General features: G+C 37.8%; 1 protein-coding gene and 1 long non-coding RNA gene across 2 annotated transcripts in view; one reads left to right on the top strand and one right to left on the bottom strand.

Annotated features, from left to right (window-relative positions):
• Positions 1-9,351: 9,351 nt before the first annotated feature.
• The window catches only part of LOC148731143 (uncharacterized), an 11,807-nt gene continuing 896 nt past the window's right edge, over positions 9,352-20,262 (top strand). The window contains exons 1-2 of the mRNA XM_088761028.1: positions 9,352-9,648; positions 19,178-20,262. The exon at positions 19,178-20,262 is cut by the window's right edge and continues 896 nt beyond it. Coding sequence (XP_088617154.1) covers positions 9,396-9,648; positions 19,178-19,308 — 384 coding nt within the window. The 5' untranslated portion in view covers positions 9,352-9,395 and the 3' untranslated portion in view covers positions 19,309-20,262. The remainder of the gene's footprint in view (positions 9,649-19,177) is intronic.
• LOC148731144 (uncharacterized) lies at positions 10,392-13,265 on the bottom strand. The gene is made up of 3 exons (XR_016001621.1): positions 13,072-13,265; positions 12,644-12,715; positions 10,392-12,077 (listed from the first exon to the last, which is right to left on the bottom strand). It is a non-coding gene; the product is annotated as an uncharacterized LOC148731144 (long non-coding RNA).

Below are 20,262 nucleotides of genomic sequence, written 5' to 3' on the forward strand. Positions count from 1 at the left end.
TCGGTCAATCAGTCAGTCAGTCAGTCAGTCAGTCAATCAATCAGTCAATCAGTCAGTCAACCAGTCAGTCAGTCAGTCAATCAGTCAGTCAGTCAGTCAGTCAGTCAATCAATCAGTCATTCAGTCAGTAAGTCAGTCAGTCAGTCAGTCAATCAGTCAGTCAGTCAGTCAGTCAGTCAGTCAATCAGTCAGTCAGTCAGTCAGTCAACCAGTCAGTCAGTCAGTCAGTCAGTCAATCATTCAGTCAATCAATCAGTCGGTCAGTCAGTCGGTCAGTCAGTCCGTCAGTCAGTCAACCAGTCGGTCAATCAATCAGTCAGTGAGTAAGCCAGTCAGTCAGTCTTAAAGTCAGTCAGCCCTTCAGTCAGTAAGCAAGTCATACCATCATTTACTCAGCTTTTCAGCCAGGTGATCATTTGGCAGGCTACATAGTCAACCCGCTGTTTGACTGGTCTACAAATCAGTTGTTAGTTAGTTACCCTGTCCAGCTAGTGCGCCATTTCCTCCCATAGTTTCTACAAGAAAGTCTAAGATGATGTACTTACGAAATTACATAAATACATACATTTTAATGAACACATCTCCGTCTGGGGCTTTTCAGTGAACAATTACATAATTTACATACTTGGTACTATACATACAAAACTAACTAATAACCTGTTATATACAATGTAAATTAATTATGACTTTATAAATAGAATGCTTATTTAGATAAAGAGTCATTCAGGAGATACCTTTTCAAAGCTCTCTTGAAAGGAACTGGTTTTTCATATAGTTTCAATCTTGGGTCAAGTTTATTCCAGATGGCTACACTTCTATAATAAAAGGTCCTCTGACCTGTTGTAGTTTTAAAAAGAGGAATGTTAAGTTGTTGAAAGTTCCTCGTTATACCCCCAGATACGTTTCCTCTTGTTACCAGCTCGGATGTCAAATATTCAGGCACTTGGCCCTTTATACATTGAAATGATAAGGTAGCATCACGATAGTACAGGATGGTTTTTGCCGGTAGCCAACGTAGATTCCTTAATGTGGAAGAAATATGATCATACTTGTTTACATTGCAAATAAGTCGGGCGGCAAAATTTTGAACATATTGTAGCTTATGAACATTGCAAGCTGATGTGGACGACCTTACTGACGAACAGCAGGACATCTTACGAAAAACAAGTGCGTTAATTATAGTTTCAAGCAGATCTTTGTTAAAAGCGAATCTAATGCGGCTTAGTTGGGATAGTTTCAACATGCAAGATGAGACAGTCGCAGAGATATGATTGTCAAAGGATAGTGTGGGATCGAAAGTAACACCAAGGTCTCTGACTGTTTGAGCTGGGATGATTTCCTTTCCAAGCAGGGACAATTTAAAGTCTGGTACTTTAAGAGACATTCTTCGACTGCCAAAGACCATCAGTTTAGTCTTCTCAGGATTAAGCATTAAGCAATTGTCGAAACACCAATCGTGTATCCGTTGCAGATCAGAGTTCACTCTTTCTATAGCTTCAGTAGAATAATTCGCACTAAAGGATAATAGAAGCTTTGTGTCATCCACATAGCACTCAGTTGAACAATCCTGACAGATGTTTGGTAGGTTGTTTACATAAATGATAATGCTCCTACTACACTCTCTTGCGGTACACCACTGACTACTGTTAATCTATACAGAGTTGATGTGGACTGCCTGTTTTCTTTGAGAAAGATAGCTTTCTAACCATTGAAGTGCAGAAGATGATAAACCAATGTCCTTTAGTTTCTTTAGAAGAATCACGTGGTTGATAGTGTCAAAGGCTTTACTCATATCAAGGCATACGACTGCCGTGATTTTCTTCTGGTCGATCGCGCGAAGAATAAAATCAGTAGTGGAGATCAGTGCTGTTTCGGTTGATTGCCTTCTTTTGTTGCCGCTTTGTTTCGCTGATATTCTTTGCTTAGTTGTTAAATATGAAGACAGCTGATTTAATGCCGCTCTTTCGCATGTCTTAGAGAGTATTGGGAGGAGCGATATTGGTCTGTTGGCTTCTTCATGATCTCCATTCTTGAAAACTGGAAAAACACCACTTTCAAGAGAGGAATTAATGATGGAGGTGATACAAGGATCGATGGTCTGCAAACTCTCTTTAATTACACGAGGTGGTACTTTGTCAATTCCTGGAGCTTTGTTGTTAGGTATTGAATTAACAATGTCTGTAACCTGAGTGCATTCCACCGTCGTGAAAGAGAACTGTTCTGAAGTTGGAATGAAGTTTCTCGGAATGAAGGTGTCCGGGGCGGGCGCGTAATTAAATTTGTTAGCGAGAAGTTGAATTTTCCCAACCGAGCTAAAGAACTTGTTAAATTCGTTTGCTACGGTTTGATCACCTTTAGTAAAAATCTTGACATTCATGGACTGTTTTGAAATACATGAGCTGATTGTTTTCCAATTAACAAATGGTAATACCACAGCGTACTCTATTGAGTTATGGATGCACGCGGGAGGTTGATAAGCACGAAAGAAGCGTAAGAGTCGCTCGAGGCGATAGCTTCGAGCGACTCTAGCTTCTTGAGTGCTTAGCAAACCTCCCAAGTGCATCCATAACTCAATAGTGTACGCTGTAGTGTTTACCATTTGTTTTATAACATAACATTGATACATTGTAGCTAAAGAATTCCCTTTTATTTAACAAATCTTACGTGACCAGAAAAAACAAACAAGCGCAGAAAAATAGTCTTTGCATTTGCTCACGTCAGCAGCGTATACCCATGGACAAATGGGGGACGCTAAATTGACCAATCAGAGCGCGTGCTTTACTTTGGTTATGTTATAAATGCTTTTAGTGTTGTTGGAATTCTGTCTTATTTGTTTTTCAACGAATTCCCTTTGTGCGAGCCGTATTTGGAATACACGACCTGATTGTTTTCCAAATGCTTCTACCGTTGTTGGAATTCTGTCTTATTTGGTTTTCAACGAGTTCCCCTCGTGCGACCCGTATTTGTGCGAGCCGTATATAAATTCGTTTGATCAAATGTTGATGTGCTTTGTTCCATTTGATTTTCAAAGCTCGATTACGCAGGGAGAGCAATATTCATCATGAGATCATTTCTACCTCAGTTATATTATGGTTTCTACCGTTCAAGAGTTTTGAAGAGTGTATACGTGTCAATGATCTGTTCTCTTGGTGTGATCTGCATCATTGTTTCCTCATGGGACAAATTCAGCGCGCCCCATTACCGACTATTTAGAGCAGGTAAATTTGTCGTTCAAAACTCAATTAATATAGCAGTTTTCAATTAAGCGTCCAAAAAGAAAAAGGATATTGAATAATAATCACAGCGACCAATCAAAACAAAGGTCTACATTATCAGTGGCCAATGAGAGTTCAAAGTAAATACCGCAAACTGCTTAAAGCGCGGGAAAACGCGTTTGCTTTAGTTTTCCATCTGATTGGATGAAGAGATTACGAGTTTTCTGGACCAATCACAGAGTGAAGTTGAGTAGAGCCAATGTAATCCTGGATTACTTTCGACAGTCAATCAAAATTTTTTACAGTGCCAAGGTTGTAAAGCTATGAGGTCTTATCAATATAGACTGGCTGGCTATGCGACTGGTGCCCAATGTTTCACATTACGGCAAGCTATTTCTTTTTTTGCAAAGCATATAAACTAATGAAATTCTTTAGAAAATCACTTTTAATTGGCAAACCTTATTGTATTTATTTGAAAAGAGAGTGTCACAGCGACGGTATTATTTAACAAAAATGATGATACATTCATAAAATATTTATGGAGGCGCATGCGCATGCGATTGAGCACAGATACAGTGCCTGAAAAACAGCGAATAGAGCCTTAGTCATGCGCACTAGGTATGTACAACAGCGAATAGAGCCTCTCTTCTATGTAGGACTTGATCTTTCTCTGAAAATGAAACCTGCATTGAAAATCTTTGATGTACAATAGAGCCTCTTCTATGTATGACTTGATCTTTCTCTGAAAATGAAACCTGCATTGAAAATCTTTGATATACAATAGAGCCTTTTCTATGTATGACTTGATCTTTCTCTGAAAATGAAACCTGCGCTGAAAATCTTTGATATACAATAGAGCCTCTTCTATGTATGACTTGATCTTTCTCTGAAAATGAAACCTGCATTGAAAATCTTTGATATAAAATGTTATGGAAACTTGAACTAGAAAGAAAAAGTGTCCTTTAGCTCTTTTATATTATTATTTCATACTCATTCTCATTTCAGTTTCAAATAAAACTATAATTTTGTATGTACCAGCAAGTACTCAATTACTGTTTTCGAAGATTTATTCCCGATTCTTATTCAGTAGCCATATCTCTTTACAATAAAATGACAATTTGCATCACGGGAGAGCTCATCTCAGAAAGAATATTCCGCCAATTTGTTAAGCTAGGTGCGCGCTAGTCATGTGCACTAGGTATGTACAATGGAAACATAATTTGATTTCGCAAGAAATTTTCGTTTCAGGTATAATGCTTTGATTTGGCCACTGTGGATTTATTCCTGTAATACATCTCTTATGTTTGTATGGAGTAACTTTAGCGTACCGGCAAGCTGCGGGCGCCTGGGTAGCTCTGATGTGTCTACTCTACACTGCAAGTGCCGTTACGTATGCCACTCGAGTTCCTGAGAGATTTTTTCCCGGCAAGTGTGACATCTGGGTAAGCAAGCCTTTGCGGCTCTTATCATCAGTTTTGTTAAATGTTTCTTGGGCTCTTTATCTTTCGTCAGGTTTAACTCAAACCGCGCACTGGAAGTTCGGTTGCTAAACATCACCAAGAAATCATATCTGTATTAGAATTATGTCTAATAATTCTTCTAAGATAGATAGTTTGGATAATTCACCGAGGTCCTGCCGTTACGGCTTTAAGTCGACCTATTAATTCTTTAAATTCATTTTTATTGACTTACGCTCGAAATGTAAGCTTTGAAAACAATGACTAACTCACATAATCAACTCAGCTGACAAAATCAAATCTTGTAATACCTCCTACCAATGCAGCGCCACAGTTTCTTTAGAAACCGTCACTCCTCTACTTTATATTCAGTCTCAGAGCCGCCAGATCTTCCATTTGCTTGTCCCGGCCGCAGCGTTTGTTCATTTGTAAGGAATTTGTCAAATGGCACAGTACAGACTTGAAAAGGGACCTTCATGCGAAAGTTGAACTTTGTCAGAATCATTCTTTCCATTCAGAAGTGCCCATATCTTGCTATGAGAGGACACGTATGAGTACTAGAGTGCCTTGTTGTCGAGAACACGTACGAGTACTAGGGTGCCTCGTTGTTTGAAGAGGAGGTCTGGGTCATAGTCGTAGAACGTCGCCCACAGGTCTCTCCGAACCGTCTTCACGCTCAGCGAGCGCAAATACATTTTGAGCTCATTTAAGAGCAAATCAATGGAAAAGCGTTTGAGTGAAAAGTTCCAGTAATTATTAACATCAGGGAAGACACTGCACAATATTGGACTTGCGGACCACCTTCCTCTAATTATTCAGCGTAAATACGCCAAACAAAGAAGAGATTGTGAGTCAGAACATACGACAATTTCCTATCGGGAAACAAAGAACTTGAATTTAGATGAGCTCCTTCAATCACTGGAACGTATCCCTTGGGACACTGCATTCGTATTTGAAGACATTGACGATATTTTGAATGCCTTTGAGAGTATGCTCAATGAGGTTCTCGATCAGCATTTGCCCTGGAAAAACAGGCGAGTAAAGAGGCAAAACCAGCCCCCTTGGATGAATGATGAAATTATGGATTCGATACGTCAACGAGATGATCTGCTGAAAACAGCCCGTTGTACAAACCTTTCAATCGACTGGTCTTTGTACACTCGTGCAAAATGCAAAACGTCAAATTTGATAAAGTATGCAAAACGATGTTTCTTCCAGGAAACAATAGATAAGAACAAAGGGAACCCCAAAGGAATCTGGAGGGCGCTTAAGACTTTAAGCGGTGTTAAGAATGACCCAATTTCTATCAGACAATTAATTACGGTAAATGGCGTCGTAACAGATAAACAAGAAATTGCTGAAAATATGAATGACGCTTTTATCAACATTGCTTCACAGATTACCCCTGACAGTCAGCACGTCGCAGACTTAGTTTTTGATGATCTGGCTCTCTACGAATTTGTAAAGTCAAAGTCAGGCAATCAAACCTTTGAAATACCACCTATTACTGAGACGCAAATGCTTGATCTCATTAAAAAGATCCCTTCAAGTAAGGCAATTGGATGTGACGGCCTTAATGCGAAGGTGCTTAAGTTAGCGGCATCTGTTCTGGTCCACCCCCTTTGTCGCCTCATGAATCTTTCCATCTCCACTGGATGTTTCCCTTCGTCATGGAAAACCGCTCAAATTACTCCCTTATTTAAAAGTGGCTCTCGTGAAGACACAAGCAACTATCGACCAATTTCTGTATTACCCGTTCTTTCTAAGATCCTTGAACGACACATTGCAACATCTCTCCGCAAACACCTGCACAGCTATGATTTGCTATACAACCTCCAGTCAGCTTTTCGTCCTAATCACTCCACGGAAACGGCACTGATTAAATTAACTGATGAACTGCTCTTTAATATGGATAATAATATGGTAACTGGCTTAGCTTTTGTCGATTTCAGAAAGGCTTTCGACGTGATAAATCACGAGCTTTTACTTAAGAAGCTATCTATTTATGGATCAAACGATATATCATTAAAGTGGTTTGGGTCATATCTCACTGGAAGAAAACAATATGTGCGTATAAATGGCTGCTGTTCTACCAGTAAGCAGTTGCTACAAGGAGTACCTCAAGGATCAATTTTAGGACCCATTCTCTTCTTATTGTTTGTAAATGACATGCCTTTAAGTATACGTGATTCAACATTAGACGTTTATGCTGACGACACAACTTTATCAAAATGCTCTAGCTGGGAAAATGTTCCTCATCTGACACAGGCTTTAAATCAAGATCTCAAACGTTTAGATGAATGGTCAGCACGAAATAAAATGTTCATTAACTCTCAGAAAACGAAGTCCATGCTGGTAACAGGCAAACGTTTGCGGAACCTTCTCGCCTCTACCTCAATAGATGTCAGCTTGAATGGAAGCAATATCGAACATGTTACTGATTTCAAACTACTTGGGATAACATTGGATCAGGATCTTTCATTTAATCGCCAAATTGAGGAGTTATGCAAAAAGTTGGCGAAACGTATTGGACTCCTTCGTCACATAAGTCCTTATTTGAAACGCAATCAACGTGACATATACTACTCTACGATCATTAAACCTGTAATGCTTTACGGTAGCACGACATGGACTTCTTGCAGTAAAGAAAATCTTTTGAAAGTCCTGCGTCTTCAAAAACGTGCGGCTAGAATTATCCTTGATGCCGAAAGAACAGCACCTTCTGTCGGCTTATTTAACACCTTAAAGTGGGTTCCTTTTTATGCTGAATCATACGTCAATCGATGCGCTCTAACCTACAAAAGGCTTAATGGAAATACCCCGCAATATATAAATGATATTCTTATCAGAAACTCTGACACTCATAATAGACAAACCCGTTTCTGTAATTTAAACTTAATGTGCCCGCGTTTTAAGAGAAGTTTTGAAGGGGGTCGAGCGTTTGCTGTGCGAGCCACGAAAGAATGGAACAAATTAAGTGTGGACATCAAACGGAGTACCAGTGTAAAACGTTTTAAGCGTTCCCTTTTTAAAATAATTTTAGATAATCAAATTCTTAGCAAATTATTCCTGTAATTTTTTTTATATTTTTAAATATTTTATGATATATATAGGTTAATTATTTTATTTTAATTATTCCTAATATTGTTACGTTTGTTACAATTCCTTTTTTTTTTTTTCCGAATTTTAATTTTCGAGGGCCATTAGTTTATCAGTTTCATTACTGTCACATGTTACCCTCGTTAAATAAAGTCTTACCTTACCTTACCTTACCTTACCTTACTCAGTTTGAAGTGATGCGTGCGAAAGAACAGCTTGAATAGAGAGTCGAGTTCAATTTTTGCATTTAAGTATTATTAATATAGTGTGAAGAGGATACAAAGGCGATTTTGTATAACGCCACTATGGGGGCGTTACGCTTGCGCATTTCTAATGCGCAGGATCCTGAAGACTTTCGCGCTTGTATATATCTTCTTTCCCAATTCCTGGATTTCTCTGCTAAACTGATTTTACAATCGCCTAAGATACGTGGGGTAACATGTTGAAGTTGCTCTGGCTATTTATAGAGTATTATAGAGTATTATTCATTCCTTTTTCGACGATTTGCGACAATTTCACATTGAATTCTTATTATGATAAAATAATCAAGCCAAGCTTTATTTTGAGCGAGCCTGTAGATCCTCGTAACGTTTTTGTATTTTAACTGGTCACTGTGGAAGTGGAACACATATGAAGCATGTCTATTTGATATCAATTTTATTGAATCTGTTTACATTGCTATTTAGAACTATACTTTTTAAGGTGAAGAATGTCTTTCTTCACATTTAGTTTACTTTTTATCCACCTATTCGTACACACCGGAATAAGAGAATGACAAGTTAAGTTTAACTCACGGTAAATCAAGGACGGTGGACCCGAAGCGATGGGGCCCCGACTGCAACCTCCCCAATAACATGCAGAAATATGGTAAATTTTCGGGGAAAATTTCCCCCATATCTCTAGGCTGCGTCCACTTGCACCTGTTCAAGACTTTCTGCAGATGAGAAATGAAAATTTTTTGTATTGTTGTTCCTGTATGTACAACGTTGTGGTAGAAATGCAATGTTTTAGTGTTGTGCATTGCTTTCTTGCGCACGGACGCAAAATGTATTCGTTTTGGTACATTTAGTTCTGGACACATGTTGGGTGTGTGCGTAGTCTGGCCCTCTATGAACTACTTATCGCTTGATCTCTTTTAATAACTTCCCAAAAAGTAAACGATCTGTACACGAATTATTTAAATAATATTTTGCTTTCCTTATTGGTATGATCTGATTTTTAATTAAAGATTAATTGCAAGATGTTTGCGAAGAGGTGTAGGGTGGAGGAAAGACCCAGAATGTTAGGGCATGACTTGGTGCCCATGGTTCTCCCACGGGTATACAGAAGTCTTGCGCAAGGTTTCTCCTCTGGCAATCATGTGGCTGTAAGGAATTTTTGCTCCGTCTTCCGTGTTCATGCATATTTCCTCGTCGTCTTTAGCAAGCGCGGTAGCCCTGATTCTGATTGTTAATTGAAGAGGTGTGCTTGTAATATTCCGTCAAAAGTGAGAATTTTTGGGAAAAAATTTATCACGATATAAAAGAAATCGGCTAAATTCAAGTAAATAAACCATTTACGTTTTTCCAGACATCAAAGGAGGCAATCTGCTAGTGCTTCTGGGATCGTTTGCGCGTTAGTCAAAATGGCGCCTGACCATGAATGTACACGCTGTTATGGCCAGACACTGATAATCTCGGCTATTACAGCCCTTAAGTATCTTCTGACACTTCACTTTTTGAAGCTGCTTTGCGTCGAAAGCAGCGAGTGGGACAGTGTCTACGAAGTCTTACCAAAAGAACGTGAAACGTACACGAGGGGTTACTTGGCGCTTCGCTCGCTTGTTAGGAAAAATTCAGCTTGTGTTGATGCGGGAAGCAGACAGCTTACGATCACAAGTAAGCCTCCTAACATGTATTATAACCACACTTCAACTAACATACGCAGTAATGGTAAAGTGTTGAATTCTAATGATATCTTGACATCACAGCAAAAGGTGCCAAAGATCGATCAATGCGTTACTTCTTTTGTGGACGCGCTCTAGTGCCTCGATCTTTTGCATTTAGAAGAAAGCCCCGAGCGATTAAAACGATTAAGTAGACGTTACCTAAGATGAGAGATTTAATTTTAATCGCTAGGACTTCCAGAGTGCAAGTTAAATTTGTCTGAAGCAATAGTAACCCAATCAAGAAATTCAAGGGTGCGACATCTATTAATGGCGACCACCGATTAATCTTATATACGGCATGGCTTTAAAAACTTTTAATGTTTCCATCTTTTTACTCGTGTTCAATTGACCTGAAATTACAGTGAATGGTTTGAACCAGGGAATAGCAGTCAGTGGTTTAGGACATTTGAAATAAGAGTCAACTGGCTCTTCCTTTCACTCAAATCTTTAAGGGCTTGGTTGCCATCACCCATAACAGTCTATTCCAGAGCCCCCGTTATTCAGATAATAACACTTCATACTTTTATTATGCAACTGTCCAAAATTGTTATTTTGGATTTACTGTCTAGAACCTCCTCTGGCTCTTTGAGCACATTTGAGTCTCCACAAAATGACCATGCTAAGGATTCCATGGATTAAAAATTCATAAGAATAGGAAGTTTGGGATTAGGAGGAAAAAAACAAAAAGACATCTTTTGATCAAACTGTGATATTCTTACTTTATTAAAACACAGGAATCTTTTGTAAATAATTGAATTTAAGGGAAAACATACCACAACATTTTAACTCAGCAAGAATGAAATTTTAACTTAAAGAGAACTGGAAAAAATTATGTACTTAAGAACTTGGGTGCTAATTTCCTTCAAAGAATTGGAAACAGTCTTGAAAGATTTACAAGTAATGACTCAAAAAGTTTCAAATTGATGAAAAACACAGAAGTGAATTTGAGACAACTCAAACATTCCACCTTATTCCTAAATAGGAACCTTAACTCAGCCTCAAATCAATGCCTGCCTGCCTGCCCACCAAAACTCCAGCGAAACACTTACTCACCATCTCCAAACACCATAACAACCACCCTATTCCTCTTTACCCAAGTTAAAAACCCTCACCCTAGCCTGTAACCCTCCCTGTCTCTAACCCAAACCCATTTAATCCCAACCCATCCCAACATTTGACCTCCCCAACCTCCCATGATCCTTTTCAGTCGTAGCCGCATTTGTAAACCCCCGCCCACAATAGTAGCCCTCCCTCCATCCCAATCTGTTTCTTAGTCCTTACCATCACCACCACTCCACCGCCCATACCTCCCACCCAAAACATTTGAGTTATCTCAAACCTACTTTGCTTTGACATCAGTCTGTTATATGGGAACAACATTCTAAATCTCCTCCTGAATGTCCGACAGTCTCTAAATTAGTGTAATATGATGATATATTCAAAAATACAGTTCTTTACTTAATATATGCTTTTTTGGATCTAACTACATGTAGAGTTGCTACAGAAGTCGTTTAGTAAACCTTTTCAGCAATTTTTAGCATTCAAATAATCTATATAACATGTTGATTGAGATATCTGAACTTTAACCTCAGCTAACTACCTCAAGAAAATTGTAATGTGCTAAGACTTGAATCATTTTCCAAAAAAAAAAAACCTAGTTAATTTTGGATTTTATCCCCTTACCTGAAACACTCAGATTTCTCCTTAAGTAATTAGTGGATTAAAAGGTTAGTTGTTAGATTATAAGCTTTAAAGAAAATTATGGAGAGCTCAGAATGTTCCAAGTGCAAACTGCCCAAATTTTGGAAAACTTTTGCCCCAATTTTTGGAAATTTTGAAAATTTTGGAAAACACCCCTGATTTTAACCCAAGTCTAAGCATGTTTTCTTGAACACAATTATTATCTCATACCAAGTTAAAGTTTTTGATATTATTTTGTTGATCGTCATTCAGCTAGGTGAAATATGTGTTACATTGTGCAACATATTATTGAGAGCATCTAATTAGTTCTTGCAGTATCAATTTTGGATAAAAAATTTTGGCGAGGAAGCTTTTGGTTTTTATTCAAATTCTCCTGGTCAGTGCCTTTGGAAACTTCAAGAAAAAAGTATGGAAAATATGCACACTAATTTTAAGGTGTAAGAGGTGATTGTACCATGGCCAGACATGTAAACCCAAAAAACCCCGCATGGGGAAAAATGGGGACCATGTTCCCCAAACCTGTGCTGTGGTGATTAAACCTTCGGGGTTTGAAGGTTGCTTAACAATGTTTTACCCTAAAATGTTTTACTACTGCAATTACACAGCCTTTGTTTGTTAGCGTCCTTTATAAAAATGCCTTATCTTCTTGTTAGCCACCAGTAGTTACATTTGTAGAGGCTGAAAAAAAATAAAACAGGAGATAATTTTAATAATGTTGTGAAGAAAGTAGTATTAGTTAAGTGCTAAATTTTTGTAACCTATTTTGAATTATTTGGAATGTTGATTTTGCCAACACTCAAAATTTTCACACACAGTTATATCTTTTAAATGTACATTTGCTGCTTGGGTTGATGTACTGTATTCAGAGCATCTGCAGATTCTTTGAATTCAAAGTGGAAGAACACACTAACACTCTGTGAAGTGTATGCTAATAATAACAATGTACCTCAAGGTACTGTGCCAAAATTCTTTTAAATGTCAAAATCCCATTATCTAATTTTTTTCGTTAAAAATAACATAGCAGCAGTGTAAGGAATACATGATTTGTTTTGTTTGAAGATGTAGATTTTTGTTAAAGGATGTTACAAGAGTTAGATTTGCAAGTTAGTCCAGAGCAATGAACCTGTATGATTGCTGGATACTTTCTCTGAAATTATTAATTTTTGTCTCATGAATAGTGATTGTCTCTTCCTTATTCTTGAAGTGTAACTTACATCCTAAAAACTCAAAGAGAAAGGACCAACCTTTAAGTTTTTGTTTCCAGCATGGGGCTTTCTAGCTGCTAAGGACTGTTTGCTCATCACTGGTCTGATAGGCTGTCAAATGGGTATAACCAGAACAAGAATTATATGCCATTTTGGGATTCATGCAGTCTCTATATATTTCAAGAGTGTTATAAGTTTTTTTTTAAGTTCCTTTGCCTAACAACTTCTATCTGACAAGTCTGGGTGCTCTCATTCCTGTTTGCTGGATATTGCAGTGATATTATTTGGGAGAGTTATATGTTCATAATTTCCTTGAGGTAATTAAAGGGTTCAATGCTGACCTGGATAGGATCTATGAATTCCTTCTGGCTTATTTTGGTGCTCTCAAATGATCAGATTTCCTGGAAACTAATTAAAGCCTTCAGGCTGTTCTACATACTGTATTTGTGACAGTTAAGCTTACTTACCTTTTGAAAAGGCTGAGAATGAGTGTCTGAGCTGGAAAAATAATAAGAATTTGTTTGTTTGTCTGTAGTCTGATTTCCTTTTCCTGTTATTAATCTAGTTGCTAGCCCTGGAAATAAGACTTCAAGCTCCCAATATAAAAATGTTACCATGACTAACCTTGTTTTGATGAGAAATAGACAGAAATAAGAGGCATAACTAGCACTCACCTTTTCTACTGTTAAAAAAAATTTTTGAGAACATACTGGTTAGTAATATGATGAGTTATAGAATATATAAGAGGTATTATTGATACTCACCTTTTTTGCTGTTAAAAAAAATGTTTGAGAACATACTGTTTAGGAACATGATGGGTTATAGACTGATATAAGAAGTACTATTGATACTCACCTTTTTTGCTGTTTAAAAAAATGTTTGACAACATACTGATTAGGAACATGATGGGTTATAGACTGATATAAGAAGTATTATTGATACTCACCTTTTTTGCTGTTTAAAAAAATGTTTGAGAACATACTGACTAGGAACATGATGGGTTATAGACTGATATAAGAAGTATTATTGATACTCACCTTATTTGCTGGTTAAAAAAATGTTTGAGAACATTCTGATTAGGAACATGATGGGTTATAGACTGATATAAGATGTATTATTGATACTCACCTTTTTTGCTGTTTAAAAAAATGTTTGACAACATACCGATTAGGAACATGATGGGTTACACACTGATAGAAGAAGTATTATTACACGACTCGGGCAGTCAGAGGGCCAATAACTAAAATCAACCACTTAAAATGCTCTATTGCCGGTCAATATTCTCTAAGTATTGGACCGGGCACTGTCCCGAATGGTCACGAATGATACTGCACTTGTGGCCCTTTGAACTTCAGTCTTATAATAAATCTCCTATTAACTAAGCCTGCTCAGGACTGTACTGGAAGAATATCGGCCCTTGAGCTTTTTTGTACAGACCTCACTGCACTCGGTCCGTACTGTCAAGATCTCAGGCTGATATTCTCCCAGTACGGCCCTCGCACTTGGTTAATAAGATATATTTATTGATACTCACCTTATTTGCTGTTTAAAAAAATGTTTGAGAACATACTGATTAGGAACATGATGGGTTATAGACTGATATAAGAAGTATTATTGATACTCACCTTTTTTGCTGTTTAAAAAAATGTTTGAGAACATACTGATTAGGAACATGATGGGTTATTAAGACTGATATAAGAAGTATTATTGATACTCACCTTTTTTGCTGTTTAAAAGAATGTTTGACAACATACTGATTAGGAACATGATGGGTTATAGACTGATATAAGAAGTATTATTACACGACTCGGGTAGTCAGAGGGCCAATAACTAAAATTAACCAATCAAAATGCTCTATTGCCGGTCAATATTCTCTAAGTATTGGACCGGGCACTGTCCCGAATGGTCCCGAATGATACCGCACATGTGTCCCTTTGAACTTCAGTCTAATAATAAATCTCCTATTAACCAAGCTTGCTCAGGACTGTACTGGAAGAATATCGGCCCTCGAACTTTTTTGTACGGACCGAGTGTAGCGAGGTCCGTACTGTCAAGATCTCAGGCTGATATTAGGAACATGATGGGTTATAGACTGATATAAGAAGTATTATTGATACTCACCTTTTTCACTAGCTGTTTGAAAAAATGTTTGAGAACATACTGATTAGGAACATGATGGGTTATAGACTGATATAAGAAGTATTATTGATACTCACCTTTTTTGCTGTTTAAAAAAATGTTTGAGAACATACTGATTAGGAACATGATGGGTTATTAAGACTGATATAAGAAGTATTATTGATACTCACCGTTTTTGCTGTTTAAAAAGATGTTTGACAACATACTGATTAGGAACATGATGGGTTATAGACTGATATAAGAAGTTTTATTGATACTCACCTTTTTCACTGTTTGAAAAAATGTTTGAGAACATACTGATTAGGAACATGATGGGTTATAGACTGATATAAGAAGTATTATTGATACTCACCTTTAATGCTATTAAAAAAAATGTTTGAGAACATACTGATTAATAACTTGATGATTATCCACCGATATCTGCATGTACATGTAGGAGGCATTAGTAGCACTCACCTTTTTTGCTGTTTGAAGAAATGTTTGTTAACATAGTGATAAATAACAAGTAAAATGATGTATGTATTTGTAAGAGAATGATGGTGCAACCAAAATAGGCTAGTACACTTATCTTGTCCTGAAAAAAAAATGCAATAAATTGTCAGCCCCAAATAATGGCACTTACCTTGTTCCTGAAAAAAGTTAGTTGTTAGTAACTATGACTTTCTAAGAAAGTGACACACAGAGAGACAGTCTTTTTTTAATCATTTTTTATATGAACATCATTCTTAAGTTTTCAATGAATTTGCATGTGTATATTTTGGTGACACATTAATTTTTAGTTATGTTATGGAACCATCAATCTTCAGGTCTGCTCCAAAAAATGGGCTCGGAGCTGCTAGAATTAAATCCCTGAAAAGTAAATAAATTAGTAATCTTGTAGTTAAAGTCTGAAGGTAGGTTTCTGAAGAAGAATGACAGACACAGGTTGTTTTTCTCTACTTTTTGAAAATATTACAGTCAGTTGCTTGTTAAATTCTTGCTAAGGGTGGGATGCACTTTAAATTTCCTAAATGAAAAATTAAGCATCTGCAGAAACCTGAAGTGTTCCTGTGTCAGTAAATGTCAACACCCCGATTGGAACACTCAGGGTGTCCCAGATCAGGTTTAAGAGGTTGGCTAGTTAATGAGTAAGGGTCGTTATCAAGCTCTTAGACAGTAAATCTGATACCAATTGAAGTTGAAATCGAAAGACGGAATGATAGCCATAGTGAATTTCAAACCGAAAGCCGAACTCGGAATAGAATAAAACACACCCACCTGGTGACAACTTGGAGACCTTGCCCTACCTTTGTGAGGGTTGGTTGCTGCACACATCAGGCCTCTGTGATCCAATATGTCAAGAGAAGAGTATTCTATTCCCCAAAATTTTGAAGACAGCTTGGAAGCTGAGTTTTTAAGACAATTGCTTTAATGTATGAACCAAAAGCAAATATTTTAACTGGGCCATTTCTTAAGACTAATATGAGGTCTCGTCTCCATTGTGACTCCTCATCTGCTCCATGATGTTAGTTGATGTGTTCTATTTTTGCCCAGAATTTGAACTGACAGCTGTTATGCTATCAAACAATTATACAAGTAGTTTATTGTCTATCACCTAAGCTAGTGTATGCAGTTCCCTATTTCCCACTAAATGAAGTCTTGTGTCCAAGTCTTGTTATTCTGCATTGGAGCTGGTATAGAGGTCTAAAATTTGCAGTTCTTGCCTCGTAGCTCAAAGTGTCTTAGTCTTCAATAGAAGCTGTAAGGATGGATAAAGGTTCCAGTTCCCCTCCTAGTCTTAAGTCTTGTTGGTCTTCTAAAGGGGAGACGGAAGGACATATACCAGTTCTTGCCTCTTGGGCTTAATTTTGTTGCCTTCCACAGGGGTTAAAGTGAAGGAATAGGTGGTGCTTGATGGACTTCGTATAGTTGCAGTTGATCCAGAGAAGGGACATGGTGTTTTAAGGGCTGTAGGCTGGTTTCTTCTGGGTAGTAAGCAGCTGTATTGTTGTATTTCAAGTTAACCATTTTCTCTCTAGTTGCAAAGGGCCTAGTAAGATTAAAACTATGCAAAGGTTTAATAAGAGATTTCCTTCTACAGCATGCCAAGTGTACTTAAACTTTTTGCACGTGATTGACTAATTATATAATTTTTTTTTTTAAAGCTAACCGTTGATAACTTAGTCACTGAATTTTCTCTAGTGGCTTAATGCCCTCCAAAAAGCTTGAATTATTTTTTAAAATGAGACCAATACTCCGTCAATCTATTCTGAAAAACTGCCTTTAAATGCTTTGTTAATTAACTTGTTGCATAATTTACCCCTTAAAGGTATTCAACTGTTTGAAATCTGAATAATTTTCTATTAGCAGGTAAAATGGTTACAAATATCTTTATGCTTTTGTTATATTTTACCTTATTTTCCATACCCTTGTGTTGATGATCTCACTAGAAAGACGACCTGAAAAAACCAAAGCATGCATGCTGTTATGTACACACACAAAGCTACAGTCAACTGCAACTTACCATCTGCAGAAAGAGCTTGAGATGAATAGAGTTCTCTTCTTCATATCTATCTTAACTGGTCCATGAGATCAGCTAGAGCATCATCCTTCCTGGAATTAGTAACGGTTAGTAATATCATCTTTTCTCGAAGTGGAAATGTTAGCTCCCGAAAATGAGCTAGTCTGTAAAGTGCACTTAAAGTGGTTTCTCAAACAGGGCGAGGGTCATTGAACTGCCAAAGAGCACATTTGCCCCCGAAAATGGGCTTCTTCATGCTGCCCTAGAGGAAAAGTTGAGTGCAATTTTGCCTCCAAATGGGCCCAGAAATCCTGAAATAAAAGATGTTAGTAGCACCTACCTTCTCTCTGGAAAAAAATGTGGTATTAGTTTATGTTATGTTGATTGCACTTTGTAGCCATTGATTTCAGAGTAAGACACAGAAACACAGAGTTTTGCGATTTTTATTTTTGAAAATGTTACATGAATCGTTTTATTAGTTAATCGTCTAGGGTAGGATGCGCTTTCCTATATGAAAAATTTAGCATCTGTGGAAACCTCAAGTGTTCTTGTGTCAGTAAATGTTGACATCCCGATTAGAACATTAATGGTGTCTCAGATGGTAGCTAGGTAACGATTCAAGGTCGTTACCAAGCCTATATACGGTAAATTGGATGCCAATAGGTGTTGAAATGGAAGGCCGGAGTGATAGCCGAAGTGAATTTGAAGCTGAAAGCCGAACTCGGAATAAAATAAAACCCACGCACCTGGTGACATCTGGCAGATCTTGCCCTACCTTTCTGTGGGTTGGCTGCTGTACACAAGAGGCTGGGATGTTGAGCGAAGAGTTGATTTTACAACATTTGGTGACAGCCTGTAAGCTGACTTGTCAAACAATTGGCTTAATGTATGATTGAAAAGCAAATATTAATACTGGGCCATTTCTTAAAACTATATTATGTGGTCTCCTCTCCATTGTGATTCCTTTTCTGCTCCATGATGTTGGTTGATGTGTTGTATTTTCGACATTAATTGGCCCGCAGTTTGGACTGACAGCTATTATGTTGTCAAAATACAGCATACATTTAGCCTAGTTTATTTTCTCTGTGACCTAAGCTGGTGTGTGCAGTTCCCTATTTCCCACTAAATGAAGCCTTGACAAGCGGCTTCAACTGGAGTTAAACCACTAAACATGATAGAAGTGGCAAATGAGCACACTTCCCAGTTGAATGGCCTAATTTATCCAGTTAAATATATAGTAACTAAATCGATGTCTGGTTGAACCTTTGGCCTAAATGGGTTGCCGCAATAATTTTTACAATATAATTTGGTTGAAAATGCTTCACTAGATTGCAGTCTATGGAATTGCTGCTATCGGGTGAAACATTATAAAATTGGTATTTGAGGCGCTACTAAGCAGGGAGCGCCAGCGCGGAAGAGTGGATGTTGATGTCCATGGTTGAAGAGCCATTGTAGTCCTGGAGGATATGTGCACAGTTCATCCAGTCGTGATGTAGAATCAAGGCCGAAATTGTATAAAGAAGAATGTTAAGTCGAAACCTAACCTAAGCCGAAAGTACCTGAAAAGGAACCCTATTAAAATTAAGGGAAGAAAAAAGGGAGGCCCAGCCAACCCCAGGGGACCCAACTAACTTAGCTAACTACATGGAATTAAGCCGAATGAGAAGTCCCCAGACTTCTGTCTGAAATTTAAAATGAGGTTCAACCAGTGCTTTATATTATAGTCCCTCTCGTCCAACCCACAAGGAATTCTCTGACCTGTTGTGTTTGTCTTCCATCAGTGTCTTCTTACTGAATCATTCCCAGATGATCATCAGAGTAAATGCATGTAACAAGATGTAGCAGACATTGGAAAGAAGTGAAGAGAAACTCGATTTGTGGTCTCATCTTCCCAAACAGTCCAATTCCCCACATCTTTGTATTTTCTCCTTCAGAATCAATCTGGAAGGAGTCAGCCTTGACTTGTTATGTGTTAGCTGGGAAGCAGTGGAGTGGACTGGAGTGGACTGGAGTGGACTGTTGTGGACTGTTGGAACTTGCAGTGGACCAATTTGTGAGGATCTAGTCAGGAACTGGAAGTTATGGCTAGTAGTCAATGGGAGCTGAAAACTGATTAATGAGTACATAGAGTTAGCGATGTAAACTGTAGTACTGTTGTATTTTGATTGCAAGAAATTGTTTGAACATCGCCAATGGGAGGGAGAGCTTTAGAGATAGTTTCATGATAAGCGTAGTCTCTAAGGTTCTTTACACATTAAAAAGAGCATGTCAATTTGACACACAGGATAAGCAAGGACTGGTCTTTTTATGAGTAAAAGTCACTCTGAAAACTACAAGAATGTTGTGAATATGAAAACTTAAAATTGTAAAGAATTTCTTAGGATTACTTTGATGTCCACTAGATCGATCGATACCAGGAATGTTTCTTCCACAAAATCTGCCAAGGAGATTGGCCGACTCGTTGTATCCATCACGAAACTCAAGGTACATATCATCAGTGCAAGGCTTTCTATCGGAAATCTTCAAGGTGAAATTCAGCTCCACATAATGCCCTTTTGGAGCTTGCAAAAGTTGGCTCAAGGGAAACTGTGGCACAACTCTGTGAAGGCATACTTCTGCCATTAGCCCAGCTGCTTATGAAATCAAGAGAAAAAGATAGGACAGTCAGTAAGATTCCTAACTGAGATCGTGAAATATGTCAATGTTGCCAAAGCTATGAAAAGATAGCATCTCGAGTAGAAGCTCTTTTCAAAGTCGTTTCAGGGAATGCTCAATATGACGTTTTGATGAACCCTAATTTCCCCCCTACACTGTCACCCTGAATCAAACATGGAGGTCACGAGAATAAAGAAAATGATCATCAGCCATTCGGAGACCATTACATTAAACGATTGCGAAATTGGCCAACGTAACTCAGACGGATTACTCACTGAAATCTAACTGGTAAATATTCAGATAAATCTAGATGTCTTTAACCATCTGATTTTGAAATTAAGCACCCAAAACATATTGCAGATTC

Source organism: Stylophora pistillata, chromosome 5 (genome assembly GCF_964205215.1).
Source record: "Stylophora pistillata chromosome 5, jaStyPist1.2, whole genome shotgun sequence".
NCBI lineage: Eukaryota > Metazoa > Cnidaria > Anthozoa > Scleractinia > Pocilloporidae > Stylophora > Stylophora pistillata.